General features: G+C 39.8%; 1 protein-coding gene across 5 annotated transcripts in view; it reads left to right on the forward strand.

Moving 5' to 3' along the window:
- gria3a (glutamate receptor, ionotropic, AMPA 3a) overlaps nucleotides 1–14,056 on the forward strand; it is a 75,476-nt gene extending 61,420 nt beyond the window's left edge. For 2 of the 5 annotated variants that reach the window (XM_056411618.1, XM_056411622.1), the window contains 4 exons: nucleotides 4,759–5,006; nucleotides 5,690–5,804; nucleotides 11,875–12,123; nucleotides 12,589–14,056. In XM_056411618.1, coding sequence (XP_056267593.1) covers nucleotides 4,759–5,006; nucleotides 5,690–5,804; nucleotides 11,875–12,120 — 609 coding nt within the window. In that variant the 3' untranslated portion in view covers nucleotides 12,121–12,123; nucleotides 12,589–14,056. Of the gene's footprint in view, nucleotides 1–4,758; nucleotides 5,007–5,689; nucleotides 5,805–10,550; nucleotides 10,681–11,874; nucleotides 12,124–12,588 lie in introns of those variants that run through there. The other 3 variants (XM_056411619.1, XM_056411620.1, XM_056411621.1) reach the window with 3 other exon arrangements.
- The last annotated feature ends 1,071 nt before the right edge of the window (nucleotides 14,057–15,127 follow it).

Below are 15,127 nucleotides of genomic sequence, written 5' to 3' on the forward strand. Positions count from 1 at the left end.
GTGATTATTTTACCGTTAATTACTGCGGTGCTGCTGGAGCTATTATTTAGATACACTATTTATTTGTTTCCACTGATCATGAGCATTCAGTAAATTAGTTTTAATTAGACTTCATCATGCACCGAACTAAGAATTGCATGTGGATAAAAACAAGTCACCGGAAAGATCGCACATGCTTTGTTTTAGCCTGTCATCTCCGTTCCTGGGTGACGGCGTGACAGACGCACACACAGTCGGCCGTCAATCACTCGCTTCAGTCAGCTGCACACGCATGGACTGGTCGCTGGGAGACTTTTAGTTGGGACCAGTTTAATCCCATAATGATGAGAAGCACCGGACCCACACTCCTCACTTGCTCCGTTTGAGAATTAAATGACACAAGTTATTAATAACAATAGATTTATTGAAGTAATTAGTCTTCGCTAAATTGCGTCTGCCGTAGTGAGAATTATGACTCTTGAGTTTTCAACAGATTTCAACAGAGGTGACCGGCCTGCATCTTCATGTAACCTCGAGAATATTCCCTGCTTTCCCACGATGGCCAGGCCTGTCGTCCCCGATTAGCGTCATGATAACAGTGTTTACATGAACACTCAACTGAACTGAAATCATGCATATGTCAAGAATGATTCACCTACTAGCCTGAGCCCACAATCCATTACATCTCCGGTGAGTTGTTTACACAACACGGCCGTGCACAGCACCGAGATAACTTAGATTGTCACTTGGCTCTGACGTTTCCCGTCACTCCCACGTCCCAAATGTGACGTGGGAGTGACTCACACAACTACGGAACACACAATCTGGAGGAAAGCAGTCGTGCACACTTGATCTCTGTATATTCAATACTTTAAATAAGCATGTGAATAAAGGCTTCAGGGCCTTGTTATCAAGGACAACACATGGGTAAATAAAGCGATACGGAATACGGTGATCAGAAAAGTATTGCATTTAAAATTCCAAATATACTTTGTTCTTAATGGGAAATATATAATGGCAGCAGATAAAGGACTCCTCTCTGTCCTGGTCTTGTTAGACCTTAGTGCTGCATTCGACACCGTTGACCATGACATCCTGTTACAGAGACTGGAGCAGTCGATTGGTATTTCAGGCACGGCACTAATTTGGTTTAAATCCTATTTATCAGATCGATCTCAGTTTGTATTTGTAAACGATGACGCCTCGATAACCACCAACGTTAATCACGGAGTTCCACAAGGTTCTGTGCTTGGACCAATTTTATTTACCTTATACATGCTTCCTTTGGGCAATATTATCAGGAAACACTCCATAAACTTTCATTGTTATGCAGATGACACTCAACTATATTTATCGATAAAACCAGAGGAGAGCAACCAACTCTGTAAAATTCAAGCATGTCTTAAAGACATAAAACATGGATGACCTGCAACTTCTTGATGTTAAACTCAGACAAAACCGAAGTAATTTTAATCGGCCCTGAGCACCTCAGAGATCAATTATCTGGTGATGTGGATTCTGTAGACGGCATTGCCCTGGCATCCAACACCACTGTAAAGAATCTTGGCGTTATCTTTGATCGGGACTTGTCCTTTAACTCCCACGTAAAGCAAATCTCAAGGACTGCATTCTTTCATCTACGTAATATTTCAAAAATCAGGCACATCTTGTCTCAAAAGATGCAGAAAAATTGGTTCACGTTCGTTACTTGAGACTGGATTACTGCAACTCCTTATTAGCAGGCTGCTCTAATAAATCTCTTAGGTCCCTCCAGTTGATCCAGAATGCTGCAGCTCGTGTTCTCACTAAAACTAAGAAAAGAGATCACATCACTCCTGCACTAGCTGCTCTGCACTGGCTCCCAGTAAAATCAAGAATCACTTTTAAAATTCTTCTCTTAACCTACAAAGCCTTGATTGGTGATGCTCCATCATATCTTAAGGAGCTTGTCGCACCATATTGCCCCACTAGAGAGCTACGCTCACTAAATGCGGGACTACTTGTAGTTCCTAGAGTCTTAAAAAGTAGAATGGGAGCCAGAGCCTTTAGTTATCAAGCTCCTCTTTTATGGAACCAGCTTCCAATTTCAGTCCGGGAGGCAGACACAGTCACCTCGTTTAAGAGTAGACTTAAGACCTTCCTCTTTGACAGAGCTTATAGTTAGGGCTGAATCAGGTTTGCCCTGGTCCAGCCCTTGATATGCTGCTATAGGCTTATAGCTGCCGGGGACGTTTTAGGATGCACTGAGTACCTATCTCCTCTTTTTCTCTCCTTAAGGATGAATTTTCATCTCTCAATCACACGTTACTAACTCTGCTTTCTCCCGGAAGTCCTTTTGACTTTACGTCTCATGGGGTCATCGGACCCTATGAGACGGCATAGATCCCATCTGCCTGATGGATCGTCTGGGTCGTGGAATTCCTGCTCATGACTACGCCACTGTCCTGTTGAGACTCCGCCCTCCTCCTCCCCACCGCCATCTGCCTGATGGATCGTGGAGGTCTCCATCGTGGAATATGCCTACTATGAACTATTCATACACTCTGTCATATTCATTGAATGTATTTTAACTCTAAATCTGTCCTTCTGTACACATTACATCTATTGCATCTGTCCATCCTAGGAGAGGGATCCTCCTCTGTTGCTCTCCTCCAGGTTTCTTCCCTTTTTTTCCCCCTGAAGGGTTATTTGGGAGTTTTTCCTGGTCCGATGTGAGGTTTTGGGGCAGGGATGTCTATGTGTACAGATTGTAAAGCACTCCGAGACAAATTTGTAATTTGTGAAATTGGGCTATACAAATAAACTGAATTGAATTGAATTGAATATAAGACGGTCAATAAACGATAAAATGAACTCCGAGGACTCACTCCAGACTTTTGGAAGTCTGACGTCAAATACTCGTTCACACTTTTGTGTATTCCCGTTTGCCCGAGACATTATGAATCTGCTCGTCACAATCCTGACATGCATCCCCTTGAAGACCTGTCGAAATATGAAAAGTTTGAACTTAGAGTTTCCTCCGAGGCCCTTCTCCCTGACCGAGCTCAGCAGAAGGTCACCGTAGCCCAGTTCACTGCAGCTTCTCCATTCTTCCCCTCCTTTGTAGACAGCTGTGTACTCCAGCTCCCCGGTGGCCGGCAATCAGCCTCTCGCCGGCCATTTTTAGCAGCGTACTGAGCGTCAGAGCCGGGCTGAGCCGGGCTGAGCCGGGCTGAGCCGGGCTGAGCCGGGCTGAGCCGGGCTGAGCCGGGCTGAGCCGGGCTTGTCTGTAGCCGCTCCAGCTGGCAGCTGACTGGGCCACAGAGGTGAACCCATCGGTGTTGGAGTACACAGGTCAAGTGTGTTAAAGACGGTGCCGCTACTATCGAACAACAAATGACAAAAAACTAAATGGTATTTGGTTTTAACATCATGAATAACCTTTAAGAACAGACGACTATGCAATAACAACAGCGGTAATAGCTTGATTGTAATGTAATAGCTTCATTTGCTATTCCACGTCATCGAAAAAACGTTAACATGTTGAGGAATGTATGAACATTTCTTTTTTAAACTACTTTTACAGCATTATTTCTGAAGTCATTTGGATACAATGAGAACAACTGTGAACATAATCTGCCAGCTGCATTTAAACAGAAAATCAAGGTGTCCTCAAAAGATATAAGAGAGAACCAATCTGCACAGGTGGTTTTATTTTATAGCATCTGAACATATTAACAACAAATATGTGTTATTACAATTACACAGATTCAAGAATTGCTAAAGCACGGTCGTCTAATTGATTGGACTGATGACTTAGCATTAACAAAATAATCTAATTGAACCATGATGGGTGTGACTCCAGCTGTGACCTGCTGGTACATACACACACACTGATGAGGAGGAGGTCACGTCTGTCTGGTAGTATTGATACCGAACATGGCCTGCATTTTGCTTCTGCTGAGCGGCCAGATTGTCAGACTTCAGGCTGCTGGCAGAAAGCCCACGACCTCAGCTGCATTAAAACAAATATATTTAATGGGTGAATCCACTTTGAATATAAAGATATATAAAAGTGTCTGTATGGGGTGAAATCTTTAAGCATATTGCACTTCTGGCCACGTCCCAGTCCGCGATGCTGTCACCCCACAGATCGGGGCGTGGCCAGGAAGTGCAGCAGCAGTCATTTCCCATGTGATCCAGTGTTGCTTTCAAGGATGAGCTTGACATTTTGGAAAACACACTTCATCTTTTTCTTTCTGTGGGGTAGATGAGAAGATTGATAGCACTCTCTTAGCCCTCCTGTTGCCTTAGGGTCATTTTGACCCGATTAACTATGTAACCCTTCCCCCGCCTTTGGGTCATTTTGACCCGATTCAATGTTTCACCCTCCTGTTACCTTTATATTTACTAACATATTTTACCCTTTGGGTTCAATTTGACGCCAGCAATTAAAACCTCCAGAAAATTATTAGAATTAATATTGTTTTCCAAGTTTAAGTGTGAGGTACTTTATGTTTGTTTGTTGACTACCGAAAGAACACCGACATTAAACATTGAATGGGGTCAAATTAATCCTAAGGCGGCAGGAGGGTGTAATATTTATTCGGGTCAAATTGACCCTAAGGCAACACAAGGGTTAAGAAGAGTGTTATCAATCTTCTCATGTAAGTATTTGCCAAAATGAAGTCTCCCTTTTTTACTCCAACCCACAGCGGCTCATAATGAATGTGTTCACATTGCCGTTGTCCAGTGCATAACTAAACTGTTTCTGTCTTCTCTCTGTGTCCTTTAATGCAGCGCTCCAAAATAGCCGTTTATGAGAAAATGTGGTCATACATGAAATCAGCTGAACCGTCAGTGTTTGCCAAAACAACACCAGACGGGGTTGCCAGAGTACGAAAGTCGAAGGGCAAGTTCGCCTTTCTACTCGAATCCACAATGAACGAGTACATAGAGCAGCGGAAACCATGTGACACCATGAAAGTGGGCGGCAACCTCGACTCTAAGGGCTACGGTGTGGCCACACCTAAAGGCTCTGCATTAGGGTGGGTGGGATAGTATAACAATACCCTCCATGTTGTTATAGTATTCCACCTACCACGATGTCTCTTTTTGCCATTCTCTTCTTCCTCACTCCTTAATTCTTCCTCTTTTCTCAAAGTGCATCAATGAGTGAACCGTGTTATGAGTTCATTCAACACGTTCAGACATTTTCTGTTCTGTCCTATCTGGTTTGTGTCTCTGTTTCTTCTTTCTCTTAAGGTTATTGGTAAATTAATCACTCTCACTAAATCCATGTGAATGTTGATGTGTCACCTTTCCCAATCCTTGTTTGTTTTGCCCTTTGCCCTCTCCTCCCTCCTGGTTTCTGTGTTGCCCTTTTGCATTGTTTTTTGCTAGTTACAATGCTGGTCTGTCAGTTGTGATGAATGTTAAGCTGCATGCTGGATGTTCTGATTTCTAATTCAACAATGACAGAATGTCCCCATCCCGCACACGTCAGTTACGAGCAATGTAACCCTCCATGCCACCTCTCTAGTATTTAACGTTGTCTTTGCTGTAACAATGCTTCTTACCCTTCCACACCAGTGAAATTATTTACCAATTTGTCCCTTCCGTGCTCCCCTTATGAACCATTGATATTGATCACTATTTTTTACTAATATTCTATATTAGATTTCTCACGGACCTGTTCATTTTCTTACAAGCTATGTTTTATCGTTTCAAGAAATGCTGTTAACCTGGCAGTGTTAAAACTGAATGAGCAAGGCCTCTTGGACAAATTGAAAAACAAATGGTGGTACGACAAGGGAGAGTGCGGCAGCGGGGGAGGTGACTCTAAGGTCAGCCTCAATGTCACCAAAGTCGGGTATCCTAGAACAGAGTAATCGGCAAGGCTGGCGTCACACAACAGTAGTCTAGAGGCCCAAATATCTGATAATAAGTTACAGATGAATAAATTGGATTTTACATTTTTGCAACTGTGATCGACTGGGAACCCTTTACTTGGCTAATGGAGAAAGCAAATAGTGTGAGATAACTCAAAGTGCAGAAGTAGGACAGAGGAAGATCAGATTATTAAGAGCTTAATGTTATCTTTGTGACAGAGGAGTTGTTTTCTATATTTTTGGCCTGTAGTTATACAAGACAGACGCCATCTTTCCTTCTGCTTTTTATTCCTACAGGCCAACATGCCAGCTTTGTATCTTTATAGGTGGCAAACTAATGCCAGAAAACTATAAAATGTAATCCTATCCCACAGTCAATACCTCCAAATCCAACAATGTACAGTATGACCCATGTAATCAGCCGCGTGGGTGTTAGGGCAGGCACGGGGAACAGCGTTGTCTTGAGGGGACTAAGCATCGCAGGCAAACGTGAGAATTCTAATGAAAGACTGACAACTAACGATCCAAACTTTTTTGTCCAACATCCTTTCATCGAAGTCCAGCGTAAGACTGACAAAAACCTTTAGTTGGTCTTGATCCAAGGCCAGTCAAAGGCTATCCATGGCCACCCTGCCCTGGTAAACCCTGCAGTAGTAGCGTGTACGATGTGACCAGGGGCTCCATTTGTACAAGAGGATTTGATTTGAATCACACTTTTGTAAAAAAGATAGTTGTTTTCATAGTGAACATAAAACTGATGTACAAATAAGTGTGTCAAGATGCATTCAGACCTTTAAAGTGAGACCATGAAACGTTTGCCACCCAGCGGCCACTGTGGCCACAAGTGGCAATTACAGGACAATGGCGCTGAATGTTCTTGGGTGTTTTACATTTAAAACATTGCAAAGTTTATTTTTTTGACTAAAATAGAGAGGAGCCATAAAGTCTGGGAAGGGATGTCAGTCACCACACCAATAATTTAGAGTTTGCCACCATTAGCTCCCGGTCATTAACGGTCTGATTGAGGTCGGGGGAATAAATATTGAAGGAGGCTGAGATTAATTGCTTATGAATTTAACTTATAATTTATAAGAAGTGTTTTTTTTCTTTCTCAAAAGTCACATAGTCTCACTTTAAATGCTGTTTTGAAACAAAGAAGTGGTGTTACAATATAGAAAAGCTTAACTTATTGAAAGCCTGTCTCACTTGATACCGTGGGCACATAATCTATCTTCATTCACACCATTTTCGAGGTGTGCACATCAGGCTCAGCTCTGCACAACAGCTGGGACCTTTTTTCCCACGAGAATGTCTTCAATCAAATCTGTTGTACAAGCTTTCTATAAATGAGGCCCCTGATCTTTTTGGTTTCGGGGCTGAGGAATAGCCCTCAACTGCGGATCCATCTCTGCCTCTGCTCTTCAGCTTGAATCATGACCACAGTACACTTGGCATATTGCGAGAAAAGAGACGGACAAAACTTTGCTGTTACCGACTCTCGTCATCCATTCCTGAGTGAGCAGGACATGGATACAACCGGTGGGATAACACAAAGACCCCGTCTCCTCTCAATGGCAATTTGCCTCGACCCCTTGGTTAGAGAGAAAGAGTAGATGTAACACTATCGCTGTCTGACTGACACATTTCTTTGTCTTTATTTCACTTTCAGAAATGCAGGTGTAGGTAATTACACAACGAGATGGAAATATATTGTATGTAACTACCACTGAGAACATATGACATTCACAGCACAACATTGAGTCAATGTTATGCAATCATTCGGCTGCTGGAATCAAATTCAGCATTTATATTCATACACAATAAATAAATGGAGATATTATAAGTCAAGTTAAGTCACATATCTACAACTGCTTCATTCATCAAAGCTGGATGATTTAAAACAACGCCGTTTTTTTGTTCAGACTGTGTGATGTTCATTTAATTTGACGTCATACAGGATGTGATTCATGTTCTAATTTGGCCATGTGAGTTGGTATTGTGCATGTTATTTTTCATGTGGATTATTTTTGGTGTTTGTGTGTTTTTAGATGCTGTTTTCTTGTTTTGCAGACCGACTAAAAGGTGAAGTTTTGATGTGACTTAAATCAGATTGAGCGTAGGTTGACACATACAGACGGTAAAATAAACAACTGTATAATTTAAAATTACAACACAACAAAAGCTAATAAAACAAACTTACATGTCTCATAAGATGCAAGGTAATACTGGAACACAAACTACGCCCCCAAAAGATTACTATAAATGTGAATCAACAAAAACATTATTCATTCATTATTCCTTATTATTTTATTAAACTTGCCAAATGCAAGATGTAAAGCACCAGCTGTAGCATTGCATTCGATTGCACAGGTTTCCTTGATATTATGTCCACTTCCTTCCTTATTCGGGGTTTGGGAGATTGTGATTAAGATGCTGACGACAACCAGCCTGAAAACAATTATCAGGCATCTCTCTTTAACGGTCCAATGCAGTGGAAATCATATTTATTTTAGTCATCTATATGTCACACGTTTTTTAAGTTCCTTTCATACTCAGTAAGTCGTTTTAAAACATCTAATTTGCCCTCTGACGAGCTTTTGACCTCTAGATAATCAAGGTACTTCAGATTAGATACATCTATCTGCTTCCTGGAGAAAATGATGGTAAATACTCCCAGATTTGAATGAAATCTGATTATCATCACGGATGCATAATTAAAGAGACTTTGCATAATCAGACATTCAACAAAGATAATGCAGAAGTGAGAGAAGACAGAGGCTGAGGTGGCTGACGTGAACCGCTGTATGCCGGTGCTGGTAACTATTGACAACATGACAGTGGTTTGTGTGTGTGTTTGTGTGTGTGTTTGTGTGTGTGTGTGTGTGTGTGTGTGTGTCTCGCTGCATTTCACAACCTTCTGTTTCGAAATGGTGATGAAGAAATTAATTTGAAATGGGAGCAGACGTAGAGTTTTAAAATAATAATAATGTTCTTGTGTTTTTAATGTTTTCCAGCATTCTTTTAGACGTTAAATCTGTTGAATAAATGTAATTTATAGTAGTCATCCACCCACTTTGATAACATTCCAAGTGTATAGCCGAATATCCAACATCAAACAACTACCTACCGAGCTGCTGCTTTAGTTTGTTTCTGTGCATAATGGATGACGTTCTGTTTTATTTGGTTTTTCAGATTACAAAAGAAGTAGGAAAATATTTGAGGGATTCTAAATTGTGAATTATTTCGAAGCCCATGCCCACCACCTGGTGGTGTATCGGAGACCTTTATCTGATGAGCAGCATTTTAGAGAATGTCAGTGTATAATTTGTAATAATCCGATCACGACCACTCATAAACTTTAACCAGCTGTCGTTATTTTGATTTGACTAAAAGTTATTAAACTGAGGAGTATGAATGTAAATATACACAGACTCAATAACTGAAGCAGGTCAGAGTCGGACAAAAACAAGACGAGTAATGAGATGCAGCTTATAAAAATGTTATTTTGTGATATACACGGTATCCTTTAACATAATTATCATGAACAATCGTTGACTATAAGCTGTTGCTCTCAAATAGAAGAACCCCCACCCCCCACCCCCGCTCCGCCTGATAGCTTTTTTTGTCTGCAATTTATCCTCATCTTGTCTCCGGAGACTCAGTCAGCATCCAAAATGTGTCATTGTCCAACTAGTAACATTACAGATTACTGTGTAAGATCATGACTGCATTGAGCTTGATTCATAAAGCGTAACAACCATTATGCTCCCCGTTTTATGTTGCAATTCATAGATCTAAGTTTCTACTATTAAACTAAATCATCATTACTTTGCCTTCCGAAGAGCGCTGACTGGAGAACAGGACTGCACATCATCCATCAAACAGCATGCCTTACTTCTTAATCTTTAGCTTTCTTGTTTTATTTTTCATATAAATAATCAGAAAACATCATTTGTAATATGTTTGACACTCAGAGAACACAGTGGTGAATACAATATATTTTATGATCTTGGATTACAAACACTGATCTTACTTTTGAAAGGAAATAAACCTGGAAATCTATCAGTCAATAAAAGTGAACACAATGACTTGCAAAACCAAACAACCCAAACTATTTGTCCCCTCATCGGGGATTTGGACTCTTAAAACCAAATTATCTTGACCTCATCTGGCTCATAACGATTCAAAATCACCCTTCGATTTGTTCCTCTGTGTTTGGTTTTTTTGTGAGACATTAACCTTTAGCTTTTAATGAAATTGAAATGATTTTGAATTGAAATGAATTAGTCTGTTACTCAAGAAAGGGTTCCTGTTAGATCCACCTTGCTAAACATCAAAAAGGCCGCTCATAGCAACAACAAAAAAAGTGCCCTCAGCATTTACTGCCTTTGTTTTCTTTCGTCCTGTGAAAGCTATGCAGCGGCCGCTTTATATTGCAACTTCAAATCTGTTCTCCTCTTGTGATCAGTGTGTGCCGATTACTCAAAGCGATATAGGTGGGGTCTGGCATGCTAGGGTAGTCATGGATTATGAAAAGTCATATATTTACAAATGTACAAAAAAACTGTAGTGTTGCTTGCTTTGTGTGATGTGTTGGCCAGGACCCTACTCTATCGCTTTGTACAGTATAAAGTAGTTTAAGAAGTTTAATAACATAAAATAACATAATACAATGTTATTTATGTTATTTCCCACGTGAAGAACTCCTGTAAACCTTGCAGTATTGAAACTCAGTGAACAAGGCATCTTAGACAAGCTGAAAAACAAATGGTGGTACGATAAGGGTGAATGTGGAACCAAGGACTCTGGAAGTAAGGTCAGTCGCTGCAGGTCTTTTTATACTGATTGAAAAGTGCATTTTGACCTAAATGTTCATATGCAAACATCCAAAGCATATTTATATACATATATTATTTGCATCTATTTACCCAGACATGTTGATCAGGACATGATATATCTGAACACTTGCAGAATAGCATGTGGAAAACATTAAAGACGAGATTTACTTCACACATACTCTAATTTCTTGACACTCCGATCATAATTCATGACATTTACGTGACTTCATTTTACTACTTCAAATCAAGACTTGTAAAATTGCAGCATGATCACACTATTTTTATTCATACCATCAAATTATAAAAAGTTGAATCATAGAATTGAAACCATTGTACTGCTATTTAGTCATCCAAACCATTATTGGAATTGAGTTTATTGTTGATGTTGTTCATTTATATGCAAACGGAGTATTCACTCCAATAACCGGCTAGTTTTACCCTTCTTCTGACAACGTCCACACTGACCTTTAAATACCACCCGACAAAGTGGTCAAATAGTATTTCAAAGTTATGTCTCATACATGGAGTGTCAGATTAAGGAACTTTTTCTTCTACATCTTTAATTAATATAGAGATGTTTATAAGCCAATAACTTTTTTAGCTATGACAATATTGTTTTACTGCCATTAGAACTACAAAATGCCCCCAATGGTTAGCATGCAAAGGCTAAAACTAATATAAATGAATTTCGATACCACTGTTTGGGTTTCAATAGCAGCAAAATGGTTCAATTTCCACCCCCCAACAGCTGGCCTCTTTGATTGTACAAATGCAGAGTGTTGAAGTTGAGCAGCCATGATAGGGAACCACGGTTTGAATCTGTAGACCTGTACGACCACGACCGCCTTCCTCTAGACATGGCCTCGTAAAGAGACCGTAACGCAGGATAGATAGCAACTCTGTCTACATTCACCTTCCCAGCTCCATTAAGGAGACAGAACTCGAGAGGAGGAATTAGACACATAGAAGTCGTTCATATTGATCTCACCTGTAGGCTACATTAGGCACCTGTAGCTCAGAGGGTTTTGTAGACGCAGCAGCAGCAGCCTCCTCTGAGTCCCTGCGTAGTCCTAGTGTAGCAGGATGTACATTGTGTTGGTTTTGGTGTTCTGTACATGTTGATTGCTGTCAGCCTCTCGGGTGCCAGTTAAAAAAAAAGTCTTAACGGTGGTCTTTACCTCCCCCAGGACAAGACAAGTGCACTAAGCCTGAGCAACGTGGCAGGAGTCTTCTATATTCTGGTCGGAGGGCTTGGCCTGGCTATGACCGTGGCTTTGATAGAGTTCTGCTATAAGTCACGGCAAGAAACCAAAAGACTGAAGCTGGCAAAGAATGCTCAAAACTTTAAGCCAGCCCCTCCGGCAAACACCCAGAATTTTGCCACGTATCGTGAAGGCTACAACGTGTACGGGACCGAGAGCGTTAAGATCTAAAGGGTATGTCCTCTCCTGGTGCTTCCATGTCTGTGTCAGTTTGAACATCGGCTCTCTATAGTTACTGAGTTGAAGTGTCTTTATTTGAAATGATGAGTTGAAGAGGGTCAGTCAACTTGACCCCTCATATGAGCAGACTTCCTAGCATGCCTTGTTTGCCTCTCCGGAGATCCCACTGTTTTGCAATTTGAAGAAAACATGCATAATGCTGTTTCTTTTTTATCACATGTTAAGTCATTGTTGTTTCTTTTCATGATAATGGAAACAACGTGAACGCGGTGAAGGTTAGTATCAAACTCAGTGTCAGTCTGATTGAAAAGTGCCGCTATATCCGTCATCCCAGCCGATTGGCTCACGAGATCACTTTGAATTGATTACTCAGCACCTTTTGAGTTGAGCCACACATGATCAACAGTGCAGCGGCAGCGCTTTCATTTGATCCTCATCGTTTGTCCGACTTTTTTGCAGAGCTGAAACGTGTAGACTCCTTCTGGTGCGCCTGGATTGAAACCGCCCCTCTGTGTGACCCCGACACCCCGAGGTCGGCATCCTGGAGGCAGCGGCCTTCTTTGTCATCAGCTTGGACGCACGCCTACAAGTCAACAAGCGCTCATTGGGGTTGTGAGGCCCATCACACTAACAGAGGGCAATGTTGCAACAGGACTTTTGCTTCTGGAAACATAAGATTTGCCTCTTGTAGTGCCTTATGGAGCATTTCGGCGTCATGGCAATGCAATCTAAATTGAATTCACTTAAAATATGATAAAAAAATCTGTGGAACTATAGGGCAAACAGTGCTTCAAATGACAATTAGATGAACTGTTGTAATTACAATTGTTTTCTATGTTAAAGAAGAAAAAAGCCATGATTTGCAATGAAAACATCCTGTAGTACTTATTAAGTCATTTGAATACTTTCCAGGCATATTTCTGTGGTGAAATCTTAAGTTGGATAAATGTTATATTTAGTGAAGTAAAGTCATTTTTTTTGTTTTACTATAAGACTCAGTTTCATTATATTTAGGAAAAGCATCAATCAATAGGGTAAAGCATCAGTTAAAGTGACAACATTTTACTCCTGTTTGTACTCAGAAAACATCAATAATATGAAACTGGTCACCTGAAACTGCTTAGGTGGTGTTTTCTTCTCTCTTTTTTCAAAGCCTGTTGGAAATTATATACAACTGACTGTATTCACTTAGATGCTTCTTTTAAATCAACCATGTGAGACTGCATTTGTTTCAACTGCCACTATTTGGAAACAAGACCATTTTTTATTGAAATGAGGTCCGCTTTTAATCACTTAGTGCCATATTGTTGAAATCAAAAGCATTATAAATCATTTATAGACAATGAGTGACCCCTTTTTATGTGACAGCATATTCAAATGGTTTAACTGAGCTTATGGTTTACACTTTGTACACACGTAGAAGCCGTTCTCATGTAAATGCAGTATCTGCAGCTGTGAATCTCAAAATGTTTTGGTAAATGATAACACACATAGCTTCTTTGGTTGTGATAAGCTTTCTGTGTCTATGCATTATGCAGAAAGTGACATGTACATTGAGATCTACAAATGAAACATTTGTCTGTTTGTACAAGTAAACTTTTTATAAACGGAAGGGAAAAAAATCCTACAAAAGCTACAAACCATGTACGCCTACATTTGTTTAATATATCAGACTTTAGTATCCCATCCTTCCCCAGATAAAGTGCATGTGCATTTGGTGATAGTTTGACCAAACTGTAACTCAAAATGGACCCTGGTTTAGTTTAAAGCCCAAAATGGCATTTGATCCAGTTTGTTTTTGTTTTTTCCAATTCATTTGTAACAGTACCTCGACCATGAGTTGCATGTGTGGACACAATGAACCTCCGAGGAGGTCATGTACAAAGGACTTTATTACATTTCCTTAATAAAAGCAGGTTTATATTCATCTTGTGCACTTCTCATCATTTGTACGTGTAAACAAAAATGCATTAACTGTCAAGGAGGAGATGGTCTGCTGCAGGTCATACATGGTTTAAGTGTTTAATATAATGACTTACAGACGTGCTGGGTTGAGAAACAGGAATTTTCTCTAGATATGAAAACATCTGGAGCCATGTTGAAGCCCGTTTACATCCACATCTGTCCAGACTCATATCATATAGGCGATGTAGCTTCAAGGGATTTATCCAAATGCTTCAATTGTATTTTAAGTAATCATTGACATGTTGGATTTCAGTTAATAATGCAGAGCAGACTGTTCTAAATAAGTGAACAAATAAATAGATTTGCATTTATTTATATTATATGTATAGTTAAATACACATGCAGCAGTTAAAAATATAAAGCTCAATAATATTTTTTAAAAGTCCTTAAAAAAAATTAAAATCTATATCATGGTAAAAAGTAATTGTATAATATTTCAAAAAATAGTCACAGTAGACTTGAGTATAGCATGTCAAAAGGTCAGAATAGTGTCGAAAAAAGTCTGTAAAAAAAGCAGAACAACAGTTATTTTATGCGTTAAAAAAAAGGTAATTGTAATTCGATAAAAGTATGAGTTATACAAAATGGAAAAATCAATCACATTATTTATGATATGATCCTTCGATGTTGGATTTTGTAAAGCAGAATTCACTGATAGTAAAATAAAATAAAAACTTTAAAATGGTCAGTGTAGGTCTAGTTGGTTGATAACATTCTGAGTCACAATATAGCATTTTAAAAATCACAATCATATAAGTGTCAAAAAAAGTTTGTCCGCGGGTCCTGGTGTGTCATCTAAACACCGGTGACACACACATAGATATATATATAGATATACATATATATACACACACACATATATACATATACATATTTTTTCCTCACTTTTCTGGACATCCCTTACTTGGTCAATGATCCAGACAAGTACCACCTGGACTCAAGTACCACAGCAGTGGCATAAATAAGATTAAAGAATGGTGTATATAATGTTTGCATGTCAAAACTTTGTATATTTGATTTTTAAGTTGGTCTC

Source organism: Pseudoliparis swirei, chromosome 3, assembly GCF_029220125.1.
Source record: "Pseudoliparis swirei isolate HS2019 ecotype Mariana Trench chromosome 3, NWPU_hadal_v1, whole genome shotgun sequence".
Classification (NCBI taxonomy): domain Eukaryota; kingdom Metazoa; phylum Chordata; class Actinopteri; order Perciformes; family Liparidae; genus Pseudoliparis; species Pseudoliparis swirei.